The sequence below is a fragment of the Panthera pardus genome, unplaced genomic scaffold, assembly GCF_024362965.1.
Source record: "Panthera pardus isolate Hobbes unplaced genomic scaffold, ASM2436296v1 HiC_scaffold_19, whole genome shotgun sequence".
Lineage (NCBI taxonomy): Eukaryota > Metazoa > Chordata > Mammalia > Carnivora > Felidae > Panthera > Panthera pardus.
In genome coordinates this window covers 18,636,163-18,648,863 of record NW_026526754.1, presented here as the reverse complement: position 1 = coordinate 18,648,863, position 12,701 = coordinate 18,636,163, and the positions used below count along the sequence as shown (strand labels likewise).

General features: G+C 47.6%; 1 protein-coding gene across 2 annotated transcripts in view; it reads left to right on the top strand.

Annotated features, from left to right (window-relative positions):
* CDYL2 (chromodomain Y like 2) overlaps positions 1-12,701 on the top strand; it is a 162,027-nt gene that overhangs the window by 104,036 nt on the left and 45,290 nt on the right. For both annotated transcript variants that reach the window (XM_019413110.2, XM_053906689.1), the window contains exon 2: positions 7,841-8,429. In XM_019413110.2, the coding sequence (XP_019268655.1) occupies positions 7,841-8,429 (589 nt within the window). The remainder of the gene's footprint in view (positions 1-7,840; positions 8,430-12,701) is intronic.

The following is a 12,701-nucleotide window of genomic DNA, read 5'->3' as shown; positions in this document are numbered from 1 at the left end:
AAACCTTTTCTGTTATAGGCCAGATAGCAAATATTTTAGACTTTATGGACCATGCAGTCTCCACTACACAGCTAGCCCTACTTTTGTGGTTTGGAACACCCATAGATGATACATAGATGAATGGACATCGGTATGTCCCAATAAATCTTTATTTTTAAAACAGGCATTGGGCCAGATTTAGCCTGCAGGCAACTTCTGATAAGTAATTCATTTATTTATATCAGATGAACTCATGGATATTTATTTTACTCCTTGGGTTGTAAATGTAGTACTATCACTATTTATTTTCTTATTCAAATTTTTCTAGCTTTGGCCACTGGGAGCTCTTTCAGTTGGTTCCTTTTGGCATTCTCCCATCATTTAAGGCTTGTTTATTTTAATTTTTAAGTAGTTATTTTCTGGCACTGCAGGATAGAGTCATTTTTTAAATGGATAGTTATATATATTTTGTTCTTTACACAGGAGATCTTTTCCTCCTTCGTTTTCATCTGAAGACTCACCTCACCGGTTTTAGAATTCTTAAGTTTGCAATATTTATTTTTGTCAGTTGGTATCCTGGTATTTTAATGTTCTCTGAAGTCTGCCTAATTTTTTTGCCTACCATTTTGGAGAGTTGGGGTGTGAGAGTGGGGGGTTTAATTTTTTGAAGTTAAGAAGTTCTGCAAGAAGAGAAATAAAGAAACAAAGTTGATTGATTCTCAACCTCTGCATTCCCCATCACTGAGATCTTTCTTTCCTTTTTTTAAAGTCTTTAATGAGGTAATATTGTTAAGCTATTTTATTATTTATTTATTTATTTTAATATGATATTTATTGTCAAATTGGTTTCCATACAACACCCAGTGCTCATCCCAACAGGTGCCCCCCTCAATGCCCATCACACACCCTACCCTCCCTCCCACCCCCCTACAGACTCAAGATGCAGAGATTTCTTCTGGTAGGACTTGTTAGTGTTTTGGCCTATTTTGGTTTTTTTCCCCCTCTCCCAGACTTTACCTTGGTTGGGTCTCTGTTAGCCCTCCTAGATAGAAGTCTGTTTGTCATGTTCCTCAAGGTTTTCTTTAAAGACCTGTGTCCTTGGAGAGCTTTTCAAGTACACTGTCTCCATCATGGATTTGATTTTCTGCATGTTGATTCTGTCCTTTTCTGGTTCCAATGGGAATTTTATTTCTTTGCTTGTGTTTTTTCTTTTGGTTCCCTTACATCCTTTCTTATGTAAATGAGCCTTCTTTCATTTCAGCTTCCTGCTCAACCTATTGGTTTCATTTCATCTTTTACCTTTCTCTCTTTTCTAAAAACAGGTTGTATTTTCTGTCGTCTTTGAAAACATGACACAAATGCTATGTAAAAATGCGCAGTGGTGCTTTTCCTGGTGAGGATTTTGCTGAGAACTTTTAGTGATGTTTGTGTTCAGATGTGTTGTAGAAGTTCTCATAAATATGTCCTGCAGTGATGTTGCTCTTGCCGGGTTCTGTCTGCGTGTTCTTGATCAAGGAGCGGTCTCTCTGGTTCAGTGTTCCCCAGGAGAGGGGTGTGGGAATTCCTCTCGGTCCCTCATCACTTGGATGCTGCTGAATTTTTCACTTTAGACTCTCACCTGGAGGCTGGCTTAAATTACGTGGCTCTGAGCCAAAATTCTTGGTCTGGCATCTGTTTCTCTAGTGCGGTTTTGCCGGACTGGGTGGGAAACACTGCCTATTTATACTGCCTTCTCTGATTAGATAATCTGGAGCAATCAGTCTTCCAGACCTGAAACAGCCCATGCCTAGTTGCTTCCAGAACGTGTCCTGTCTTTATCCTTCCTGAAGACTTCATACCCCAAGTTGTACTGATGGTGTCCGCATGCCTTTCTGCCCCCACGGGAGTTATCCCAGGATGTTGGAAGGATGCAGAGAGGTCCTTGCAGATGTGGGCTAGGGGTCCAGAATCTGGGGATGTCTAGGGTTGAATGTGCTGGTGTATCCATGGGTACACAGCAGGCGTGGGCATCTTCCTTTATTCTTTCTTGCTTTGCTCTTGGCATTCAGAGGGCAAGGCATGAATTAGTAATGCAAAGTTTCTCGGTCCAACTCCCTCTGATGTGGGAGGCATTCCTTCGAGCGTCTGGAAAACCTTTGGTAACCCTGGGTTCCTGAGCTATTGTAATTTCATATACTGTTTTCATTTGGTGGGAAGCTGGGGGTAGGGAATATGAATGATAATTGGTCTGTTTCCATTTGAACCGATGGAGAATTGGAGCAGCCGTAGAGGCAGGCCCTCAGGGCAGGCTGGGAGAGTCCGGCGCAGGAGACTTACTCCTAAGCCACCTAAAGGTGACAGAGGTCTTCTGTGAACTTGGCAGTGCTGAGGGCAAATGTCTGAAGCTATACATAAGCTGTCAGCCTCAGTCAGGTTGGGCCTACTGGTCAAGAGGGGGTGATGGATGTAGTGTAGTCAGTGAAAGTATGGGGTCCGAAGCCAAGATGCTTCTGACCGAGCCTTACCTCTCCACTGCTTGTCAGAGGTGAGGCCTTGGCCAAGGACCTTAGCCTCTTGGTGCCTCAGTTTTATCCTCTGTTAAAAAATAGAGAGGGGGTGCCTGGGTGGCTTAGTTGGTTGAGTGTCCAACTTTGGCTCAAGTCATGATCTTGAGGTTCGTGGGCTTGAGACCCGCGTTGGGCTCTGTGCTGACAGCTTGGGGCCTGGAGCCTGCTTAGGATTCTGTCTCCCTCTCTCTCTGTCCCTGCCCTGCTTGCACTCTGTCTCTCTCTCTCTCTCTCTCTGTCTCTCTCTCTCAAAAATAAATAAACATTACAAAAAAGAGAGAGGGAGAGGTGCCTGCGTGGCTCAGTTGGTTAAACGTCCATCTAAGTTGGTCTTGTGGTTTGTGAGTTCAAGCCCCGTGTGGGGCTCTGGGCTGATAGCTCAGAGCCTGGAGCCTGCTTCAGATTCTGTGTCTCCTTCTCTCTCTGGCTCTCTCTGTCTCTCTCTCTAAGAAATAAACATTAAAAAAATTTTTTTTAAAAGAGAGAGAGAGAGGGGCCACTGGGTGTCTCAGTCTGTTAAGCATCCAACTCTTGATTGTGGCTCGGGTCGTGATCTCCTGGTTCATGAGTTTGAGCCCTGTGTTGGACTCTGTGCTGGCAGTGCAGAACCTGCTTCAGATCCTCTGTCCCCATGTCTCTGCCCCTTGGCACGTGCTATCGCTCAAAAATAAATAAACATTAAAAAAAGAGAATGAAATTACCTGCCTTGTTGGGTTATTTTCAAGATTAAATGAGTTCATATATATAACATAGGGTCAGTCTATGGGGATCACTTTCAGAAGTGGCTGGCATTTCGTCAATTCTGGATAAATGTTGGGTGGTGGTGTTTTTCGACTGGCCTGCTAGCAGAAGGCTGAAGAGGAAGGTGGGGAGGGACCTTTCTCCTTTCTGCTTGGAAAGTCCCCTCATTTCACCAGCTCAGATTTTCTCCGCCTCTGAGGGCCCAGTTTGGTGTTAGCTTAAATTGTTCTTTCTCAGAGGAGTCTTGCTACCCTTCTGATCTGAAGTAACCCCATTCCCTCCGCCGTTGTTTCCCACGTGACATTATCTTCACCATCATTTGTTACCGTCATGTGTTACTTCATGCTCGTTCATTTAAGGGCTGTGTCCCCCATTAGCCCGATGGTTTCCCAGGGGCGAGGTGTGGCCAGGGGGCCAAGGACTTGGGCTGAGGGGTCTGACGAACTAGAATTCCAATTTTGGCTAACCCCCTACTGACTGCGTGATCGAGGGAAGGTTTCCTACCTTCTCTGAGACTCAGTTTTCTCACCTTTCAAAGGGTGAGTATAATGTCCAGCTGCCTGCCTGGGTGCTGAGATCAAGTCTAAAACCTCATGAGTGCTTAGCACAGTTCCTGGAACAGCACGTACCAATAAAGGTGATTAACATCATTATCATTCCTAACGAGACAGCCATCCGCTCGACATCCTGGCAGTGGTAATAACTGCGTTGGAAGTTCCCTGCCATCCCCCCCTGCCACTTCCCCCTGTGGTAGAATATTGTCTCATACTGGCTGGGATCGCAGGGAGTAAACGGTAAATAATGATTTGGTTGAGCTGTAAGAAACATTTCAGGGTCTCCGATTGCTTATCTTTGAAAGAAAGGAGCCAGTGGGTGTGTGTGTGAGCATACAAGGTTTTAATGCCATTCATGTGTTTGTTACTCATTCCAAGGGGAGGGAGTTGATGATTGTTTCCATCTGGAGGGACTGAACTTCAGGTAGTGCAGGGCAGGTAAGGTGGGCGTGGTGCGTCAGGAACAGCGCTGCTGAGACCTGGAGGCCCAGGTGGGTGCTTTCAGCAGGTGTGAGGAGTTAGGGGTCAGCAGAGGAGGCTGGGAGAGGGTAAGGGGAAAGAAGGGATTTCCGCAGAGACTGTCGGAACCTGAGCAAGATCAAGTCCTAAATAACGTGGCCGTTGTTATCACCAGCACAGATTAGAATTCTGGTTCTGTTTGAGACTCTCCTGAGAAGAAGTGGAAAAGAGGGTCAGAGAACCTATACGGGGATGTAAGGAAGGAAATTCGGTCCTAGGAGTCTGCAGATTCCAAGTATGATGGGAAATTTGGAGCCAGCTTTCCTCTGAGCTCCCGGTGGGTATTTTCGTCTTTCAGAAAAAGCAGGTTCATTTTGTGTACCTCTTTTACAGATGGGGAGACTGAGGCCCAGAGAAGTTGGGCAACTTGTTCGGGTCATGTGGATAGAAAATGGCAGGGCCAACAGTTTCCCCACACACATCAGACTATTCGGGATGATCCCGTTAATACTATTTGTTGTTGGTATTGGGTTAATTTAAGTAGAAATGGCTGTCAAGGCACCCAGTGGCTTTGTGGATGGGACCAGAGGTGGAGGCAGACCCACTTGTGACTCTGTGACTCAGTCTTCCGGTAACTAGGAGGGAAGAAACCAAGCCCCCCACTCACAGTGTGGGCCTCAGTAGCCGCGTAGACACTGCACCCTTGCAACTCCCCAGGCTTCTCGAGCAGGACTGCTCTGCACAGCCATCTCCCACACTTGGAAGGACTTATGCAAGTAGGTTGACTGTCTCTTCAGGGAGGAGTTGGTTATCCTTAGGGGGGTCGTATTCCGCAAGGTGAGGAAACTTTCTGTCTTTAGATACCACCAAGATTTGTATTCACAGGAGGATATGCAAGATTAAGTGACCTTTACTATGGAATGCAAAACTACTTACTTGTATATTCTCCACAACCACCCTGTGAGATGGGTGCTATTATTTTCCCCTTGCCTGGTGAGTCATCTGAGGCCCAGAGAGGTTTCATTTGCTCAAGAACACATAATAAAAGACTTACCAGGGGATTTAAACCAGATAGTGTTGTTCCACAGCCTGTGTTCTTAAATACTATGCTAAGCTCATTTTGATGAGTGAGTGCCATCCATCATCTACCCATTCATTTCAGAACTCATCTCTTTACCCACCTTTCACCCATCCAGCCAGTCATCTGTCCATTTATCTGTCCTTTTTTTCATCCACCCATCCCATGTGTTCATCTCTCTGCCAGCCATCCATTTTTCCTTTCCTTCCTTCCTCCCTTCCTTCTTTCCATCCATCCATCCCGTGATCCACCTATCTATACATTCATCCACTCAGCCATCCATTTTCACGCATCCACCCACCCACCTATCCATCGTGTTGGCTCTTTGTCTAACATGGTTTTCTGCTTTGTCCTGGGGAAGGAGTGTTCTCCATATATTTTCTGAAGCTGGAGACCTCCGTGCCAGCACAAATCCCTTAGCTCCTAAGAAGTATCTGGGCTCACTCCTGATACTCCTAGGCTGGTGCTCTTGGGAACGCTGCTCTTTCAAGGCAGTGCCAGCTTGCTTATTCCCTGTTCCCTCTGTAAACCTGCAGAGGGTTTCCCCCTCCAAAGACCTCCCGAAGTGCAAAGGTGCAGGCTCCTCCAGAAATACCCTGGACTTTCTGAAGCATTATCACAAATGAATACTCAACTAGTCCTGTTCCTCGATCCAAAGATTGGGAGTTGGATTAGTTTGGCATGGTTTTACTTTTTTAAACTGTTACAGAGTTTTTGTGATACATCTAAAAATTATGTAATGAATCTAAAACAGATGTTCACAGAGCATTTTGTAAGGAAAGGAGTTTTAATAGAAATAGGCCAATTTGATCGTAGATAAATCAATTAAGGAAACCATTTAAATTGTCTCTAAAGAAACAGTATTATGAAGAGGCAGCATGGCCTAGCTATTTGCATATTTATTAAATGCAAAGCAATGAAAATCGCTTAATTATTTTGCATAGCCTCTGTTGTACATAAACCATTGGGAGACAGTCTTTTCAAAGTTATTTTTTCTTTTTATTATGTAAAATTTTAAACAGAAAAATTCAAACACGTAAACATAAACAGTCATATAGCGAACCCTCCATGTATTTGATAGCCATCTTGAAATATGATCGACTATACGTGTATTGATTTCTCCCTTCTCGCTTTGCTTTTCTTTTCATGAGTTTCAAGGACATATTCCTCACTTATTCATTTCATGGGGTCAAAATCCCATGATTTTGGATGTAGTTGTTTTATTTTTTTGAATGTAGTTGTTTTATTTTTTCACTGAAATTTAGCTTTTTTAGGGTAGAGCATTGGGTATTTTGTCAGTTTTTTTTTTTTTTTTTTTAATTTAAAGAATTTTACATCTAGGGTCAAGTTGACAGGGTAGTAAAGGACCCTCACATGCTCTTCCCCTGGATTGACCAGTTATTAGCATTAAGACTGGCATTTTCCTAACCGTGTTCTTTCGGGAGATTACTTGAAGGCAGGGATTTTCATAACTTTGAAGGTATGTGGACAGTTAGCACAGAGTTTTAGAGCCAGATGGATAGAGGTTCAGACCTCACCTCTGCCACCGCTTAGCCCTGCCTGATAGGCAGTTTATCTGATACTCAATCACTTCATCTATCAAACAGGAAAAACAGCAGTTACACCCATGGGGTTATGCAAGGCATATAATAGGCTCTCAGCGAGTGTTACCTATCACCTCGCCTACCAGCTGTACCCTCCATGTGGGGGGAGGGGGGGTTGAGTTTTGTTGATGCAAGTCATTTTTGGTCAGTATGGAAGATTTTTGTAGTAGAGAGAGTTGGTTTGGCCTGTGATTATGAAAATAAGTCTGGGGTAAGAGTGGTTCAAATCCCAGCTCTGCCCTTACCAGCTTGGAACTTGGTTAAGTGACTTAATCTCCCTGAAGCCTTGTTTCCTTAAGTATAAAGTGGGGGTAAGAACGAATGCGTACTGACTGCACTGGGTTGTTGTGAGGGGAAAATGACATGGGACCGTCCAAGCCCAGCATTTAGTCACTCCAATGAGTGTGACTAATCATTCCTATTATTATAAATAAGGATACATTAGCATAGTGCCTACCATGTGAATGCTCAATAAATGTTACTATAAGTAAGGGTGAAAAAGTCACACCGCACTGGTCTCCAAACGTCTGATTTTACTTCAGTGCAGTGAAAAGAATAAAGATCTTTCGTGAAAGCTCGTGCTGTGATTTCAAGCAAGAGTAAGGCTTGGAAGGACAGGCAGGTGCCACCAGCCAGGCATGGCCTCACACAGTTGTCATGGGAAACAGCCGAGTGCCTTTGGTTCCATTCAGTGATGTCCTAAAATAAACCAGCCTTCTTGAACGCTCCTGGAAGTGTCAGCTTCCGATGTCGAACGGCCTGTCCCCTGGCCCGTGTGTCTCTGTCCTGAGGGCTTTGTGCGGTTGTTGCCTGGGCCTGACTTCTTTCCTCTGCCCTCTTTTTCTCTCTCTTCCCTGACTCTCTTATCTCGTACCTCAGGTCGAAAGGATTGTAGACAAGAGGAAGAACAAGAAAGGAAAATGGGAGTATCTCATCCGATGGAAAGGCTACGGCAGCACGGAGGACACGTGGGAGCCCGAGCACCATCTGTTGCACTGTGAGGAGTTTATCGACGAATTCAACGGGCTGCACGTGTCCAAGGACAAAAGGATCAAGTCAGGGAAGCAGGCCAGCACCTCCAAGCTCCTGCGTGACGGCCGAGGCCCGTCGGTTGAGAAACTCTCCCACAGACCTTCAGAGTCCGGGAAGAGCAAAGGGACTTCCCATAAACGGAAGCGGATCAGCCCTGCCCTGTCCAAGCCGAAGAAAGGGTATTCGGCCAAGCCCCCCGCAGGAGGTGACAGGGCCGCCAAGACGGTGTCTTACAGGACTACCCCCAGTGGTTTGCAAATAATGCCGCTGAAAAAGGCGCAGAATGGGATGGAAAATGGGGACGCCGGTTCCGAGAAGGACGAGAGGCACTTTGGAAACGGCTCCCATCAGCCTGGCTTGGATTTGAACGACGTCGGAGAGCAAGACCTGGCGGAGTGTGGTGTGAACCACGCGGCACCGGCAGAGAACGGGCTCGGTACGTGGCTTGTCTTTGTCTTGTGTTCGCTTCTGGCTGTGGTGGCCCGGCACTTTGCATGCAGCCTGGGGGAGTGCTTGAGACCCCGACTCTTAGCTAGGCAGTCATTCCCCTTCCGGCTTGCTTGGCGAGAGTCGTGTGGACTTGGTCATAGGCCCACACTGGTTGCAGACGCCTGTGCATGTGTGAAGGCCAAGCCACAGACGCTCCCTTACTACTCGAACACACCCAAGGCCATGGTAACCCCTCGAGAGCCCCTGTTCTGGAGGGCAGCTCAAAGTCCTCACCCACCGGGACCTGAGACTCGTGTCCCCAGAGGGCTGGCCAGTGCCTCTCTGGGGTAGAACGCGCCTCCTAGAGGCTTTGCTTTCGAGCTCATTGAGCCCCCACCCCCAAAACCATGTAGCCCAGAAAGGCGGGGTCTGCCCCTCTTCTCAGACCCAGTTTGGACTTGAACTTCTCCGTGCCAGTTCTTCAGCTGGAGCCTCTGCCCCTCCTCTACCACTAGCATGGGTGCTCCGGCCCCATGTCCAGGGTGGATCTGAGAGCGCCCTGACCCCGTCCTATGCTAATTCCCTGGGTTTGCACCTTCTTACTCCACCCTGGAAGCAGCACAGCAAAGGCACAGAATTCCTCTCTCTTACCAAGTCCCCACAGGCAGAGTTAAGGAAAGAGGAGGCAAAACGTCATTAACGCTCCTAAGCCTGATGTTTCCTTAATGGTGAAGTTACTCCTTGACTGGGCCTTAGTGGCCTGGGTCCGCCAGGCCATCTGTACCTGTTTCATGCACCCCCTCATTTCTCGGATATCCGTGTGCCTTGGTGGTGACATTTCCCTCTTGAGCTGCCAGAACCCTTGGCATAAGCGTGGACAACCCGTTCCCGACCGAGCAGGGACATCTGATGCCCTGGGTGGCACTAGAGTGTGTGTGGGAGTAAGGTAAAGGACGCAGGTGGGATGGGCTGGCAGCGCTCCCGGGAGGGGGTGATGGAGCCGATGCCCAGGAGCGCGACGGTGATTGCAGAGTCCAGAGTGCTCAGGGCACGCCTCGCTGCGGAGACAGCCCCGCGTCTTGAGGGAATCTTGCTGGGGAATCTGAGGCCTTTCTCCAGAGAGAGGGATTTCACCCAAACAGGATTTATTTAGCAGTGTCTGCCCCAGATTGACTCATGTTTCCGTCTGGGGATCCCTGATGCTGACATGACTCTGCCTGCTAACATATGTAAAAGCTGTTTGTTTTAAAAATTCATCTCTCGGGGAGGAGTGGGCTTGTGTAAATGAGGCCTGGCATAAACATCCGTGTCTGACGTTCCGCGACAGCTGCCGGCGGGAGAGGGATTCCCCGGCTCGGGGAGGGTGGCTGGCGGGCCGGTAGTCTGAGGTTCCTTGGGTGTGGGTGCAGGGGACCCGGGGGTGACTCCTGGGTCCCCGGCCGGCCGGCACGTTCCCCTGTCCTGCTTCGAATGTGGCCGCCTTGGGAGTGGGAGGAACAGCACGGGGGAGGAAGGCTCGCGGACTGTAGCCGCCAGACTGCAGAGGGAAGCGGGGAAGCCGGACGCGGAGAGAAGGGCAGATGGAGGTAGGCCTCTCCTTCCACACGACTTTCCGAAGTTGTCCTCCATCTATGGGCCTGGTCGGTGCCCTCTGGTTTACGATCTGCCGGTGGGGCGTGGTACCCCCTCACCCCCCCAGCAGGGGGAAAGGCCAAGGATGAGCCTGCTGGGATGCAAGGTGGCCTTGTTAGATCCCGGCCTCGGCTCTACGATGCTTCTCTAGACCTTTCTCATCTCTGGTCTCTTACTGGCCTCATTTTTTTTTTTTTTTTTTTCCTGACGTTGAACGTTCTCCACCTGGGCCCGTGCCTGGGTGGAGAGGAGGAGGCTACCTGCCTCTGTTGTGTTCTGTTTTGGGTGTTCTCAAAGGGCTCTTTCGCTTGATCACATTGCCTAGTGTTGGTGTCCTTGAGATTCCCCTGCAAGGTTAGGGCTGTGACTCTCAAATGTTATGTGTGTAGATTACCCGGCCCCTTGTTAAAAATGAAGGTCCCGTGGAGTCTGATTTACCAAGTGTGGGGTGGTTAGCCCAGAAGATGGGTTTTTAAATAAGCAGCCCCACGTGACTCTAAGGCATTTGGAAATGTGCTCTGTAAAATGGGGGTGGCCATTAAGGTTCACATCAGGTGTCAGTTTAAGTCAATTCAGTGTTTTTTCTCTTTTCTTTTCTTTTCTTTTCTTTTCTTTTCTTTTCTTTTCTTTTCTTTTCTTTTCTTTTTTTAGCACTTCCTAAGAGTTAGCTACCATGCTAGGCGTTTGGAGTAGCACAATAAAACGATAGGGACTTCTGCCTCCAAAACTTGGAGTTTAGGGACACCTGGGTGGCTCAGTTGGTTAAGTGTCTGACTGTTGACATTGGTTCAGGTCAAGATCTCATGGTTCGTGAGTTCGAGTCCTCTGTGCTGACAGCATGGAGCCTCTCTCTCCCTCTCTGCCCCTCCCCTGCTATCCCTCTCTCTCTCTAAATAAATAACTAAACTTAAAAAAAAAAAGTATCTGAAACTTAGTTTGCTCTCTAGTTAAGTTGAGAGTGAATGGTTCCATGTCAGTGTTGAGAAGGTTCCTGAGGCTGGCTCATTGGAAGAGGTAATGTGTATTTTATTTAAAAAAAAAAATTTTGGGGGCGCCTGGGTGGCTCAGTCGGTTGAGCGTCCGACTTCAGCTCAGGTCACGATCTCGCGATCTCGGGGTCCGTGAGTTCGAGCCCCGCGTCGGGCTCTGGGCTGATGGCTCAGAGCCTGGAGCCTGCTTCCGATTCTGTGTCTCCCTCTCTCTGCTCCTCCCCCATTCATGCTCTGTCTCTCTCTCTATCTCAAAAATAAATAAACGTTAAAAAAAAAAATTAAAAAAAAATTTTTTTTTAAACATTTATTTATTTTTGAGAGACAGAGAGAGTATGAGCGGGGGAGGGGCAGAGGGTGAGAAGGAGACACAGAATCTGAAGCAGGCTGCAGGCTCTGAGCAAGCTGTCAGCACAGAGCCTGATGCGGGGCTCAAACCCACAAACTGTAAGATCATGACCTGAGCTGAAGTCGGATGCTCAACTGACTGAGCCACCCAGGCACCCCAGTAACATGTATTTTATACACATGGTATATCTTTGCCATGCCCACTTTCACATTTTCTGTGGTCATTGGGCTGATAAGTTCTCCAAACACGGTCAGCCTTTAACATTCTAGTTAGAACTAGCTTACTGTGTAGGTCTTGGGGAAATTGGGGAAAGGAAAAGACTGGGAATCCTTGCCAAAGAGAGAAAGCAGTTTGGGGCTCTTAGATAAGACTCAAGACAGGGGGGCTTTGTGCTTCCAGAACTTGTCAGCAAGGGGCCAGAGGTGTAGTCAAGCAAACCATGGCTCCACTTAGGTTTTCGACCAGAGAAAAGTCTCGATGAAGCCAGTGTCCCTGCCCATGTGGAAACCTGAGCGTCAGCTCTCTCCCTACCTCCACCAAAGGATCCAGCTCTTTGTGGCACAAGGTAAGCCCGGGGGGTTTGCAGCCCCATGGAGGGCTCATCTTTGCCTGGCAGAAGGCGATGGGGAGATCCTGGCTTCGCTTTCCCGGCATTTGTTTTGGGGGCGGGCTTACTTTTTTTATGATTTCAACTTCTCGTTGGTGAATTAAGGTTCTGCATACAGAAAAGCAACTTATATAACACGTTACTCATTTACTGCTGACTTCCCTGATCTGTGCTGTGGGAACAAATGCTAAATTGGGGCTCCGGCGGGGGGGTGTTTTGGTTTCAGACTGCATTTTCCCCAGCAGTGTTTGTATGCGGCCACTCAGTACTGCTTTGATTCTCACTCCTCTGGTAATGACAAATGGCTCTGTGGTCCAGAACCATCTGCCTCGGTAGCCCTTGGGGAGCTTGTTAAAAAGTGGGCTCCACCCCAAATCGAATGAGTCCAGATCTCAGGGGCAGGGTGTGGGTTATGCATGTTCAATGCTGAATTTCAACTATACAGTAGTTCCAGGGGAGGCATTTCGTTGTCGGCAACGAACGGTTCCCGGATCCATTTGCTAGTAGAGCCCAAGTTACACCTCGGATTTTAAGCTTGTTAAGTGGGAATGTGAACTGGCCCTTCAACGGTTTAAAACATGACATAACTTCTTGCTGCGGATGCACTTTAGTCCCGAGCATCTCTCCCTCCTTCTCCCTCTCCTTCTCACTTAAAAAAAAAAATTTTTTTTTTTTTTTTTCTACAATGCACCGGTTTTAGCG